The sequence below is a fragment of the Centroberyx affinis genome, unplaced genomic scaffold (assembly GCF_046629955.1).
Source record: "Centroberyx affinis isolate AG114_WGS23_722 - 3 ecotype Tasmania unplaced genomic scaffold, CSIRO-AGI_Caff_v1 ptg003652l_1, whole genome shotgun sequence".
In the NCBI taxonomy this organism is placed as follows: Eukaryota; Metazoa; Chordata; class Actinopteri; order Beryciformes; family Berycidae; genus Centroberyx; species Centroberyx affinis.
In genome coordinates this window covers 165,137-177,767 of record NW_027281557.1, presented here as the reverse complement: position 1 = coordinate 177,767, position 12,631 = coordinate 165,137, and the positions used below count along the sequence as shown (strand labels likewise).

Sequence of the window (12,631 nt, the reverse complement as noted above, 5' to 3'; positions counted from 1 at the left end):
AAAGATGATTAATTTCATGCATTTTCAGCTTAATTTGATGGTGTACAGTTGTAACAGAACGGATGGGAAAATGAGAAGGGATGTCACGTGATAGACAGGAGCACGGCACGCCCCAAAGACGAGCATCCTAAATCTTGTGTTGTTTTCACTGAAGTGTGTTCAGGTCAGTGAAATGCTACCCATTAAGGAAGGGAAGTTGGTATTTCAGAGAAGTTAAACAGACGTGAGAATCTGAGTTATTACTGTGGGACTGACCTTCTGTTTAAATGGCAACATTAAACGCTGTAAGGGGAAAAGCAGACATTCGCTTCATGACATTTGAAGCAATCCTTGTCGTTCCTCTAAACCCCGTGGTTTGAGTGACAGGTGAGAGTGTGTGTGTGCTCTTGGACGTCTTTCTGTGCCTATATATGGCTCCTTCCTCTTTGCTCAGTATGTGTGTGTGGGTGCAGGGTAACCTTTTGCTTCCAGTAACGGTAGCTACCTGACTTCACTATTGATTATGTGTCCGAGGGGCTTTGAGTTCTCGCAAATCATTATTGCAGTTTAGATGGATTTACTAGAAATACATGGGATCAGTCAGAATGTCTGGTCATTTAATTTGTGTTAATTTTTTGGGACAAGGGAGGTTTAAGGTTTTTTTTTTGGCTACAAACACCATTTTTACACTGAAGCACTGAATATAAGACACAACAAAACTATGAAGCCAAGCATCACATCATATGAGTGTTGTAAGCTTATACTGTAGGTAACTGTAGGATATATTGGACTAGAACTAGAGTAGAATAGAGAGATAAAAACAATTCCCCACAAACTGTTTCAAGCTTGACAAGTCCAGTCTAAGTGTAATCCAGGTAACAATCCTTTGATGTTAAAATTTTACATACCAACCAACCTGGTAAAGGTTTGAATTGTAAATGCACGGTCAGGGTTGGGATATTGTCCTGTTAATGCAGGACAATATGTTGACAATAGGTCAAAGTATCAGTAGCTATGAATACAGTTATTGTACAAAATCTTAACAATTAATTAAATTATTGTATTAATTGTAATTAATTATGTAATGAATAATTAACAAAGTGGAAACATGAAGTAAGGGAAAAATAGATAAAAGGTCCGCTTTTACACACACACACACACACACACACACACACACACACACTCATACAGTAACAAGTGGTTGAGGCATCTTGATGCTTTTGTTTTGATTTATATAACGCTGTGTCACCGTTTCCAGTAAGCTGTTGCTATTTCCAGTACAATGTTTGGATTGCAGATAGCCGTCATTCATCACAGTGTCTGTCAGTATGTAGTGGCACATTGCTGGAAAAGAGCAAGCATGCTAAATCACACTGGATAAATAAAGATAAAAAAACTAAATCAAACAAACCAAAAAAAACAATGACTGTGCTGTTGAGGGAAAGAAGTGTAAGAACACAAAAAAGTTATTCAGTGATTGTCACGATTTGATATCATGAATATTGATATTCTGAAAGTTTTTTTTTATTAGACCTATAAGTTAACAGAAAATAAAAGTAATCAAATTTTGATTATCAGCACTTTCCCATCTAAAATAACAAAGTCAAGTAGAGGGTTTAGTTCGCTTAGCTTTGTACTTTGTACTTTTTTTATCATGACCATAAACAATGCCATGAAAAATTACAATGCTTTGTTGTACTGTATTTTGGTAAAGATAACAACAATAAAACAAAAACACAATGACTGTGCAAAATTATGTAAGCTATTATGTAGCTCCTGCCGCTGCTGCTGTCGTATTTGTTCATCAGAAAAATCATAAATGCTCCAGCATCATGGAATAAAAAGAGGAAGTAGCTATGCGGCAGGTTTAAAAGCTGCAGTGCAGTGAGCATCAGTCCATCTGTCTTCCACCATCAGCATCAACACCATGACCTGTCTGCTGCTCGGAGCCTCGCTGCTGGGGAGCCTGTCTGTCGGTCTCACAGAGCAAGGTATTTATACTGCATGATGCTGTGTGGCGTGGATGGTGATAATTAATAATTAATTGATCCCCAAGGGAAATCTGAGGAACACCAAATGATAACAGCATAAAAAAAGAAAAGAAAAACAAAGCAAAAAAGCACGTAAATTATCTTAAAAATGTGATTATCTTCCTCAGCTCAACATCTTATATTGTGTTAGTTACTGATGCATGATGTCACGTTACATTCTAAACTAGAATAGGAAGCAATAGAACAGAATAAAATCAAAAGCAATAGAACAGAGTAGGGCTAGGTGATAATTCAATACTATTGTTTATCGTCTTTCAGTGGATCATATTGTGATGATATAGTGATTTGGGGATTTTGTGACACAATTCTGCTGTCTGAATTTATAACAAGCAAATTTTATTTAAAAACTGACAAATGAGGTATGAAGAATAGAATAGAATAAGAATTGACTAAGGACATCAATAAGCAATCATGGGTTGCTATTCAACAAACAGCAAGGTCTTGAAAAACTGTGCAAGGAAACTCTGGAATTGTCTTTTATTTCCAACTATCACTAGAGAAGCAGAGAGTCCCTCGGTTATAGAAGGTATCTACTGCAGTCCCAGGTGCAGAAAATAATACACGTAAATGACTATCGCCCTGCTGTGTAGTTTGTCCACAAAACTGAGGAGTTTTAATGTTGACAAGACAGATATGAAGAAGTGTTTGATTCCTCCTTCATTGAAATGAAGGACAGTGAAATGAAGGCCACTGGTCCCAAATGTGGGACCAGTGCAGGAAATCTTGTCCCAGCAGCTATTGAATTATGTTGGCCAGTAGAATCCAAACTAGTTCTGAGTTGACCTCATTAGGTGATGTTGTTGCTGTTTGTATTCATTTATTTACTGTGTGTTTACTGTTGTATGTGTATACTATGTGGGGTTTTATTTACTGGCTGCGGAGCAAATTTAGTTGACCTACATTCCTACCAACCGTCCAATCAGTTACATTTGAAATATTCAGCTGATGCTCTCATCCATCCATCCATCCACCCATCCATAAACCAATAAATAATCAATCCTTCCCTCAGTTCCAGTGTTCCTGGCTCCCCCAGTCAAGGTGAGGTTTGACTCTGTGGACTATAAGAACGTTCTGCACTGGACTTCGCCCTCCAACAACACCTCAGTGCAGTACGACGTACAGTGGAAGATGTGAGTGCACACACACACACACACACACACACACACACGCATAAGCAGGTCATTCTGACATATGTTTAACAGAGTAAGCATGAAGACACTGAGGCTGTTTTTTTAACTGTTGACTCATGATCCATTTGACTCCATATATACCGTATATGTATCTATATATAGATCTGTATATATATATATATACACAGTACTGTGCAAAAGTCTTAGGCATATATCAAAGATATCCATAAGGCAAAGATGCTTTCAAACCTAATGAAATGAAACATTTCTGAATATCAAACATTTACAATAAACAGCAGTCTACTGGCACACTAATGCAGAAAACAAATAAACATCTAAGAAATTTATATTAAAAATCTAGGGTGTCTAAGACTTTTGCACAGTACTGTATATATATATACAGAGAGAGAGAGACATTTTTTTTTTTTTACATCCAAAGATGAATATAAAACAAAATAACAAACTGTCAGCTTTTGATTATGATAGCTTTACTGGCTTCCGTGTTAAACTGTATTGGAACATTAACACCACCAATAAGATTAATGTTATGTCACTGTACATGCCAATACAACCCATTCTGTACAGAAAACTCCTCAAACTCCTCTTCACTTGTTATAAATCTGTGTGTTTATACGGCTGCATCCCTGTCTGTGTGTGTGTGTGTACTTCAGTTATGGCGAGACACAGTGGCTGGATGTGGAAGGCTGTCAGGGGATCCATAAGCACCGCTGCGACCTCAGCTCCCTGACCTCTGACCTTAGAGAATGGTACTACGCCAGAGTGCATGCCTGCTCCCTGCCCTCCAGCAGGTCAGCCTGGGCTCTGTCCCCCCGGTTCAGCCCCCGCTGGAACAGTGAGTTCACACCACTCCTCTTCCCCTTCCTGTTCCTCTGCATCCTGTTCTCTTTCTCTCCTCACTTCCCCAAATTGATTTAAGTAGACATAGAAGAATACATTGTTTTTACGCAGACACTGATTAAACTAGTTCTTTATTTACCAGCGGTGGAAAGAGGACTAAAATATCCTACTCAGGTAGAAGTACTGTTACTTTGCTGAACATTTGTTGAGGTAAAAGTTAAATTACTGGTGTAAAAATCTACTAAGTTAAAGTCAAATGTAGCTCATTTAAACTGTACTCAAAGTTACCGAGTTGCTTCTTTACAAAAGAGAGCTTTGTTACATAATGTTTTCTATGCAATGCAAAAAGGACAAAAGGGCAGAAAGTCCAACCTTGATTCTGTAAGTTAACTGATAATGGCTCCTCAATTGGCCAAGTACATTTTTTAGCCAAAACATACTTAAGTAAAAGTAATATTACAGACCTCAAAAGATACTCAACAAAGTATAATTAAGTTACTTCAAGTAAGTACACCAAAAAGCAACCCAATTACAGTACCAAGAGTAACTAATTCACTGCTTCCACCCTTGAAAACACAGGTTTTGTCATATAATTGCTGCTTTGTGAGGTGAGAAATTGAAAAATGACTTCCTGTGATATAATGTGATCAATAATCCTGTTCCACCTTGGTCAGTTAACTTACATTTTAACATAATGTTCAGTGAAATATGAAATCTGTTACCATATCATAACTGACCCTGAACCCTAACAAACCCACTCAAAAGCTTGTGGTACCTACTTATTCTTTGATAATTTGTTTTCTCATGTTTGTTTCTTTGTCATGCCCTTGTGCTTTTATGCTGTATCATTGTGCAAATAAACAAAACTTAAAACTTATCTCTGCAGCTAAAATCAGCGCACCTGCATTGAGGCTGAACGTAACAGAGAAAGGGATTGTGGTCCGTGTGAAGCCCCCCCGCTCGCTTGCCCAGAAGATGCAGAACATACTATGCTACAAAGTCTACCTCATGCACACCAGTGGAGAGGAGGTACACACACAAACAGCCATTTGTTGCTTAAAGGATAAGGCCGGTGTTTTTTAATGCATTGCTTACCGTCAACAAATCCTATGACAACAAAATCAATACGTTTGCTCTACTCCTGTTATTTTCTGACTTCCCACGTACCGTTTTTAGCTGTCAACCAGGAAGTAATTGGCTCCAACTGTAAGCTAAAAACCTTGAAATACAGCTCACAAAGTCATAGTTTCAATTTAAAAAAAAAAAAAAAAAAAAATCACTAACTGTTACCACGAAAAGTCAGTGTGACCGGGCCCAGTAGAAATAGGAAATTGTCCTGTACCACCTATGGCCTAGGACGTACAGACCCAACCAAATACTTGGGCCTTACCACAATGTTAGATTTAAAAGGTTAGAGACAGAGCGGGAGACGTGCATTCGGTACACACAAAATGTTTATTTAATTTGCTGTAGGAAAAGAGAAAAACTGCTGCAAAGAAACTAAAAGGAACAGGTTAGTCCGACAATAATCTCTTTATTACAAATCATAAATATGGATAAAATATTTGACTAGCCTGATGCAGGTTGTAACAGCAGAGAGCAATAATTTAGAAAAGCCACCACTAGGGGGCAGAGTGAGACAAGGGCACGTACTGCAGGGAGATACTACAACCCCAATAACCACACACCACGTGCACAATACACACTAGGATACAGCAGATCCAATGAACGCTAGGTGAAGAGGATTAACTGCAAACTTTAAAGCTCACCATACCAAAAGCTTACCACACCGCATGCAGTGAACACACATTAGGACCCAGTCTACTCCCCGCAGCGCGGTCCCTCTGCTCAAAAGAAAGAAAGATACAAATGCAAGGTCTAGTACACGATGAAATAGTTGGTTCATGGACAAGCTTTTTTTTAACAATACGACGTCTTCAACAATATAAAATTCCAGCACGAAAGCAGGAATGGTCTCATACACAATATAAAAACATATAATGTCCAATGCTCTTCAGATAAAACAGTTCAAATAAAACAATCAAATAAGTTGCTGGACAAAGTCACATTAAGCAAAACAACACTAGGCAAAACAGCAGCCTGACATGGAATCCTAAGGGAAAAGAATGCAGGTGTCAATCCTCTATATTGGAGGGATGATGTTCATACATTACCTCGGAGGGGTTAACCCTCCTACTGTTACCACTACCAATAGGTACCTGCATGGAGCGTAGGATATGCTTGGTGTAACACTGGAAAGGGTGACTGGCCTATCACTGCCTGGAACGTCTGTCAAAGGCCTACAGCGCGGGACCAGTCTGAATCCTCACCATACAGGAACACACCTACAGTATTGAACATGTGCATATTGGTGACACATTCTTATATGAATGTTGTGGAGGGGCAGGTATAATAAACTCACCGCCTACCTCATAACCACTGGGCTACAGCACAGGCCACACAGGAATCACCGAGGGACAAAGCCACCCTAAAATCTGAATAACCAAAACAATATAAGACTATGAACTACATACTACAATTTCTCAATCTCAATCTTAGACTTGCATTACCCGCATCAGCTGTATTGCAGAGGAAGGAGAAGTACCCTACACACCAAACTTTTGTCAGGCTCAAACAAAGGAAGGCTAGCTGACACACCTGTCCTTATGAGGAGAATGGACTGCTAATCAGTTCCAATGGTCCGCCTACTAAAGGCGGTGCCCTCTACCTAAGGTAGCAGGCATCACATCAGGCTGTTTAGTTATTACCAAATCAAATTCAAATGGGAACAAATTCTTCATTACGCCGGGGACTATTTTCGGTGCTACGGAACTACTTTCCTGAGATCGCAAACGTGTTTACAGCCGGCTTATTAAGTTGTTTGAGGAAAAATTCGGCTGGCCCGGTGCATCGTGATGATGAACTATGCTGCCCAGAGCAACAGCATGGCTCTTTGATGTGTTTTTAATCGTTTTTTTAATACAATGGAGTTCTATGGCTGCTGGGACATGGCTTCATTGGGCACCGGCTACATGGACGAGACTTGCTGGCAAAACAAAATCATTGCTGATTTTGTTATTTTCATAGGATTTGTTGACGGTAAGCGATGCATTAAAAAACACCGGCCTTATCCTTTAAGTAACCTCTCCTGACCTGCCTCCATCTCCATATTGTTTGTTGTTCAGATCCAGATCCATTAGTTATTACCATGGTAACAGCTATTGTTCCTGGAGTCCATTAGAAACATTAAGCATATTACAACAGACAGATATACACAGAACAAATACAGGTTAAGACTTGAATGTAATGTATTATGTACAGATTACACTGAAGTACGTCCAGTGCTACTACTACTACTAATTAATATATGGGGGAAAAGCACGTAAGAGGTGACTAATAACACAAGCTTAATATTCTTTCATTAAGTATAATCTTTTCATTTGTCTTAAAGCTCAATTTGCCATTAGACTGTACAATACATAATGGAAGGTTGTTCCACACAGATTATCCACACAGACGCATTACAGTCCTACACAAGGCATTTGATGCGGGTAGCGGCAATATAAAACATTGCCTAAGTACTTGTGTGATAGTAAAACTGTCTGACACTGGTGTAACTCCTTATTGTCTCTTCTCTTCTCTTCTCTTCTCTTCTCTTCTCTTCTCTTCTCTTCTCTTCTCTTCTCTTCTCTTCTCTTCTCTTCTCTTCTCTTCTCTTCTCTTCTCTTCTCTTCTCTTCTCTCCCCTTCTCTTCTCCTTCCCTCCCTTCTCCCTTCTCCCTCTCTCTCCTCTCTTCTCCCTCTCTTCAACAGGAGGTGTTTGAGATAGATTCCTCTTCCAAGCAGCTGATTCTGAATGAGCTGAACCATGAGACCATGTACTGCCTCCAAGGCCAGACTCTGATCCCTCTGCAGGGCAAGAGCAGCGAGCGTAGCTTTCCAAGATGTGCCACTACCCTCTGAGCACCCAGGTATGAATATGTGTACACACACGCACACACATACACACTGTATCTCCAGCAGGTAAACCTTATGTAACCCAGGATTTTGCGTCTGACAGCTGACACATGACACCTGACAGGTGACAAGTGTGTTTTGTGTGTTTTGTGTGTGTGTGCATGGACTAGTTGCACGGTAGCACTAGGAAGTGAAAGGTAACCGCTCTGCCGGAACAAAAGATTACAAAATGAGAAGTCAAGTATCAGCTGTCACAGAACAATCGCCTGAGACAGTGAGACTGGGAGAGAGAGAGGAGGGAAAATGAAACTCCTGGAGGAGTAAACTAAACATGATAGTTTCTGCACAAGGACTATAATTACCTCTGTTCACCACACCCTCTTCACTATTTTTAGATCGGTGACAGAAGTGTAGAACTGTGCTAAAATACTTTAATAATCTGTAATAATAATAATAATCTGTTCCTTCTTTTTGTCCCCCCTTCTACCTCTCTCCATTCTCTTCCTTTTCCTTTTTTCCTCCTAGTCTGTTTTTTTCTCCCTGCAGTAGATAAACTGTAGCTCCGGGTCTTAACAGAGATCGCAACATGATACAGTGAATGACTGGAAGGGAAGATTTGCACTCATCTATTCATCCGTTCGTCCTTACCTCTTCAGCTTTGATTATCCACCGCTACCTCGAGGGCTACTGCGCATGTCCATGCCAACACAAGTGATGCACTTTAGATTCAGAGCATATTACATCGTACATACCGTTTGATCCATGTAGTATTTCAGTTAAACAGACCTATCGTTGACTTGAAGATTCCACCCTGTAGCACAGTGTAACTGCATAAATGTCAAAATGATATTTCACTCAAGTAGTTTTGGTGGTGGTGCTTTTTTTCCCCATCAAGCATAGCTCTATAGGAATTCATTAATGATCCACCAGCAATTTGCCATTCTGGGAACTGGCTGGCGGTCACCAATACCTTTTGCAAGCCTAGCCGAGAACTCACACTTGAAACAAACACAGCAGAGTACAACATAATATGAATGTATTCTGTGTCTCAGGATCATAGTAATTTTGCTTGTGTAGATTCTTTCTTACTGAGTGGGCCTACTGGGAAAAAAGCCTGAATGCAGCCCCACTTTATGATTTAGGCTGATAAGACTGGTGTAGTTTTACATAAAGATCTTGCATAATTTAACTTTAAGTATTACTTAAGGTCAAAATCTCAGGGGATGACTTACCAACACATTCTTTTTGATAAGAAAGAATTGACAAGGATGACAGCTAATTGCCAATATTATCAAGTGCAAAACTGTGCCACACTATCATAGGAGATTTCTATGCAGCAATGCTTGACTGCTTCAGGTGCAAATCTGCATCTGAAGCAGCGACTGAAACACTATTCAAATGCAGAACAACTTTGAGAATGTATTGTACCAAATGTTATTATTCCATGTGTCCTGGAACAAATAAAAAACAGAGTCACTGATTGTGTTGGTTGATTCTGTGTTGTGGGATTAGATTAATTGAAATTTACAATCCAACTGAGTAAATTTCAAATATTCCTATATTGAAAACAAACAAAGAGGCAACATTAGTCTTGATTTAGACTTTATTCAAAATGTTGAGAAACTTGATACTCTCTTGATCAATCAGGCGTGAAAAACCAATACTGTAATGATAACAATAATAACCATTCATTGAAACAGATGTGTTCAAAACTAAATCTGACACGTCTAAACCCCCTCTTTGTTCATTTGAATCAGTGTGGCGTTCACAGGAAAGTCTTCAGTTGTTCACTTCACTTGTTTTAAAAGGAAGTTCACAGGAATACATTTAACAGAAGTCTTTATATTTGATCAGGGTCTTTCAGCAAGTGAGCTGTGTTGCCCATCTGAGGTGGTTTCTTAAGTTGTCACACTGAGTAGTTTTCTTTAGAAGAACTCTACGCTAGCAGCTGGTCATATTTAGTGGTTTTGGTCCCATAGATAGAGAGGCCTTGTTTAATAGTGTTGGAATTGGTCCCATAGCTGTAGGTCTGCTTTGTTATTTGATTCTTACAGCTATAAAACCTGGCTGGACAGTATTGCATTTGGTCCCATAGCTAGTAGCCCGAATGCACCATATTAGAATTGGTATCATGACAATTATTGATGCAGTTTGTAAAACTCTGGAATGATTATTTGGGCATTTTGTTGGCAAACCTGTTAGAAACTATGTTCTGGTTATCCTCTAGTTAAAATCAAGCTCTACAATTGGCCTCAAGCTTCAAGCTTCAGTCTTTGGTTTCAGACTGAAACCCCAGATTTTAAAAGCAATATACCAGAGTAAAATAATGATTTGTTATGATTTACACAAAGAGCTGCATTTATCGATCCCCTTTGAATTATGATAATGCCGAATATTCTGTGATTATAAGCTTACAAACTGCATCTTTAATGACTGGCTGTACAGTGGTGAAATTGGTCACATGATTAGTAAGGCCTTTCTTCAGAGTGGTGGAACTGGTTGGATAGCAGTCAGTGGTCATAAAATACAGGGCATGGGATAATTTACATTCTAAATCATAAGACACTAAAATTGATATTCACCTCTGGAATAAAATTTACATTTACACCTTTTGGGGTTTCACATCATCAAATGGGCCCCTTTCCTGTCCTTTAAAAGTGTGACACATTTTCAAATGAACTTTCAAAAATAGACTGAAGTTGGCGCGAAATCACAGCAGGGAGAATGTAATCATCAGTGAACAATTTAGAATGGATGTTCATCAATTTTCAAGTTTTACCATCAAGGCATCTTTCTAACATACGGAGCCCAGGAGTGACCATGCTGTAGGGAGAAATGCATTCCCTGGTAACAAGGTTTGACTCATGTGCACAACATGCTATTGTGTGCACACAATATATAAAGCATGTGCTCGAGTTGCATAAAAAAAAAGTGTGCAAATAGAAATAAAACATGCGCAATTCATATATAGAGCCAGTGCAGCCGCACTAGGCCCTTCTCTGAGACGTGGCGGAGAGCTCCAAGTGCTGACTGATAGAAATACTTGCAATTGATTGACAGTCTGTAACATTCCTCAGGTCTGAATATTGACAATGCTATTGCCCATAAATTCTCAATATCCTTGTCAATTGTTTCTTATTAACCTAACCAAACTGCCATGCATTGCAAGCGCTTTCAGCGGGCAATGCCTTGATAACTCAACTCCTGAGTTTTTTACCTGAAGTACAACTTGATTAACAAATCTCTATGCATTTTACCTTACCAAAAAACCTGATTCAACTAAATATATCTTTGTTCAACAAAATAAAGCTAATTAAACCAAATAAATCAATGCAATCCAGTAGCCTGAATTCAACTAATTATGGCAAATTGGTGAAATCAGTGTGAAACATGCAGAGTATGCTAAATCGAGCACAAGCTTAAAAAAAAGAAAGAAAAAACATAAGAACATTTTAGTAATTTGTTTGCATGAATTATGAAATTGTGTGCACAAAATAATGAGAATGAGGGCACAAAATAACCATAAGAAGGGAATGATATGCATCTTGAGTGTTCAAGGACACAAGGTCTATCTGGTTTGATTTTGTGCCCTTGAGGTAATAAATCAAGCCTCAAAATACATATTGTGTTCTCCTGTGGTCACTCCTGGTCTGTGTAGTAAGAACTCCACTAAAACTGTGGCTGGGCGGACACTACGCCTCGTATCATGTGGTCCTCCCATGTCATAAGTCTAACATTATGCTGTGTCATTACAATTCATCCAATCAGCTGTGATCAGTTAAAGGGGGATTACAAATTTAATCACTTAGGTTTTCCTTAAGTGAATATTCATGGCTGAAGTGACCCCCCCCACCCCCCCGACGCAGTGTGCTGAGTGTAGGAAATGCAAATATTAACCAAAAAACTTTGCTATAAATACTCTTTCAAAAAAATCCATATTAGTAACACATGACCATATTCTAGACAAGAATAAAAAGGTCATTAAAATGTAATTTTAGTCCAACTTTTAAGTGAAAATATTCCAGGTCTGTTTTGTAGGACTTCCAGTGTTTTTCTACCTGTCTCTGCAACCTTCAGGGCATGAAGAGGAAACACGCTTGGATCCCTACCATGAGCCAGTATGCAACCTGTCCCCAGAACACACACTGTACTGCAGCATCGCTGACATTAAACACAATCATAGAACAGTATATATGCAATACAAAACAATTACCGGCATTAAATCAATAATGGATAAAAAGAAATATTTACAAACAAGGCATAATGATTTTTTTTGTTCAACATTTTAAGGGTACATGCATGCATGATTCTCAAGTCAAAAATCTAAACCAAAGCGCACGACTTTGAAATTGACATGGAATGTATGTCCATTAAGGTTTGTCCAGCTGGTTGCTAAAAGGTAAGGTCAAGTCTCTTCATATTAAATTACCTATAAAAATATATATATAAATAAAAAGGTGAGGGTATCGTGTTGCGAGAGCTGCAGCAGCGGTCAACGTTTAGCTGCACCGACAGAACAGGGAGGGAGCGAGCGGACAGGGGGAGAGGTGATGGATACGACGAGAGGGACGAGGGGACAAAAGGTGGCAGCACCCTGGGGTAACTGACGGGAGAGCTGAGTCGATCCAGCTCCGGAATGTTCGTTCTGTTCAGCTTT

The 12,631-nt window shown here is 39.2% G+C and overlaps 1 protein-coding gene across 1 annotated transcript; it reads left to right on the top strand.

Annotated features, from left to right (window-relative positions):
• Positions 1-1,892: 1,892 nt before the first annotated feature.
• Positions 1,893-9,445, top strand: il22ra2 (interleukin 22 receptor, alpha 2). The gene is made up of 6 exons (XM_071540505.1): positions 1,893-1,970; positions 3,040-3,160; positions 3,832-4,013; positions 4,905-5,047; positions 7,831-7,988; positions 8,500-9,445. Exons 1-5 carry the CDS (start codon positions 1,907-1,909, stop codon positions 7,978-7,980), a joined length of 660 nt encoding a protein of 219 aa, XP_071396606.1. The 5' UTR covers positions 1,893-1,906; the 3' UTR covers positions 7,981-7,988; positions 8,500-9,445.
• Positions 9,446-12,631: the final 3,186 nt, after the last annotated feature.

Coding starts and splice junctions, on each gene's coding strand:
- il22ra2 (XM_071540505.1), top strand. CDS start 1,907: ATGACCTGTCTGCTGCTCGGAGCCTCGCTGCTGGGGAGCCTGTCTGTC. Junction 1,971..3,039: donor TGTCGGTCTCACAGAGCAAG/GTATTTATACTG, acceptor TCCTTCCCTCAG/TTCCAGTGTTCCTGGCTCCC. Junction 3,161..3,831: donor TACGACGTACAGTGGAAGAT/GTGAGTGCACAC, acceptor TGTGTACTTCAG/TTATGGCGAGACACAGTGGC.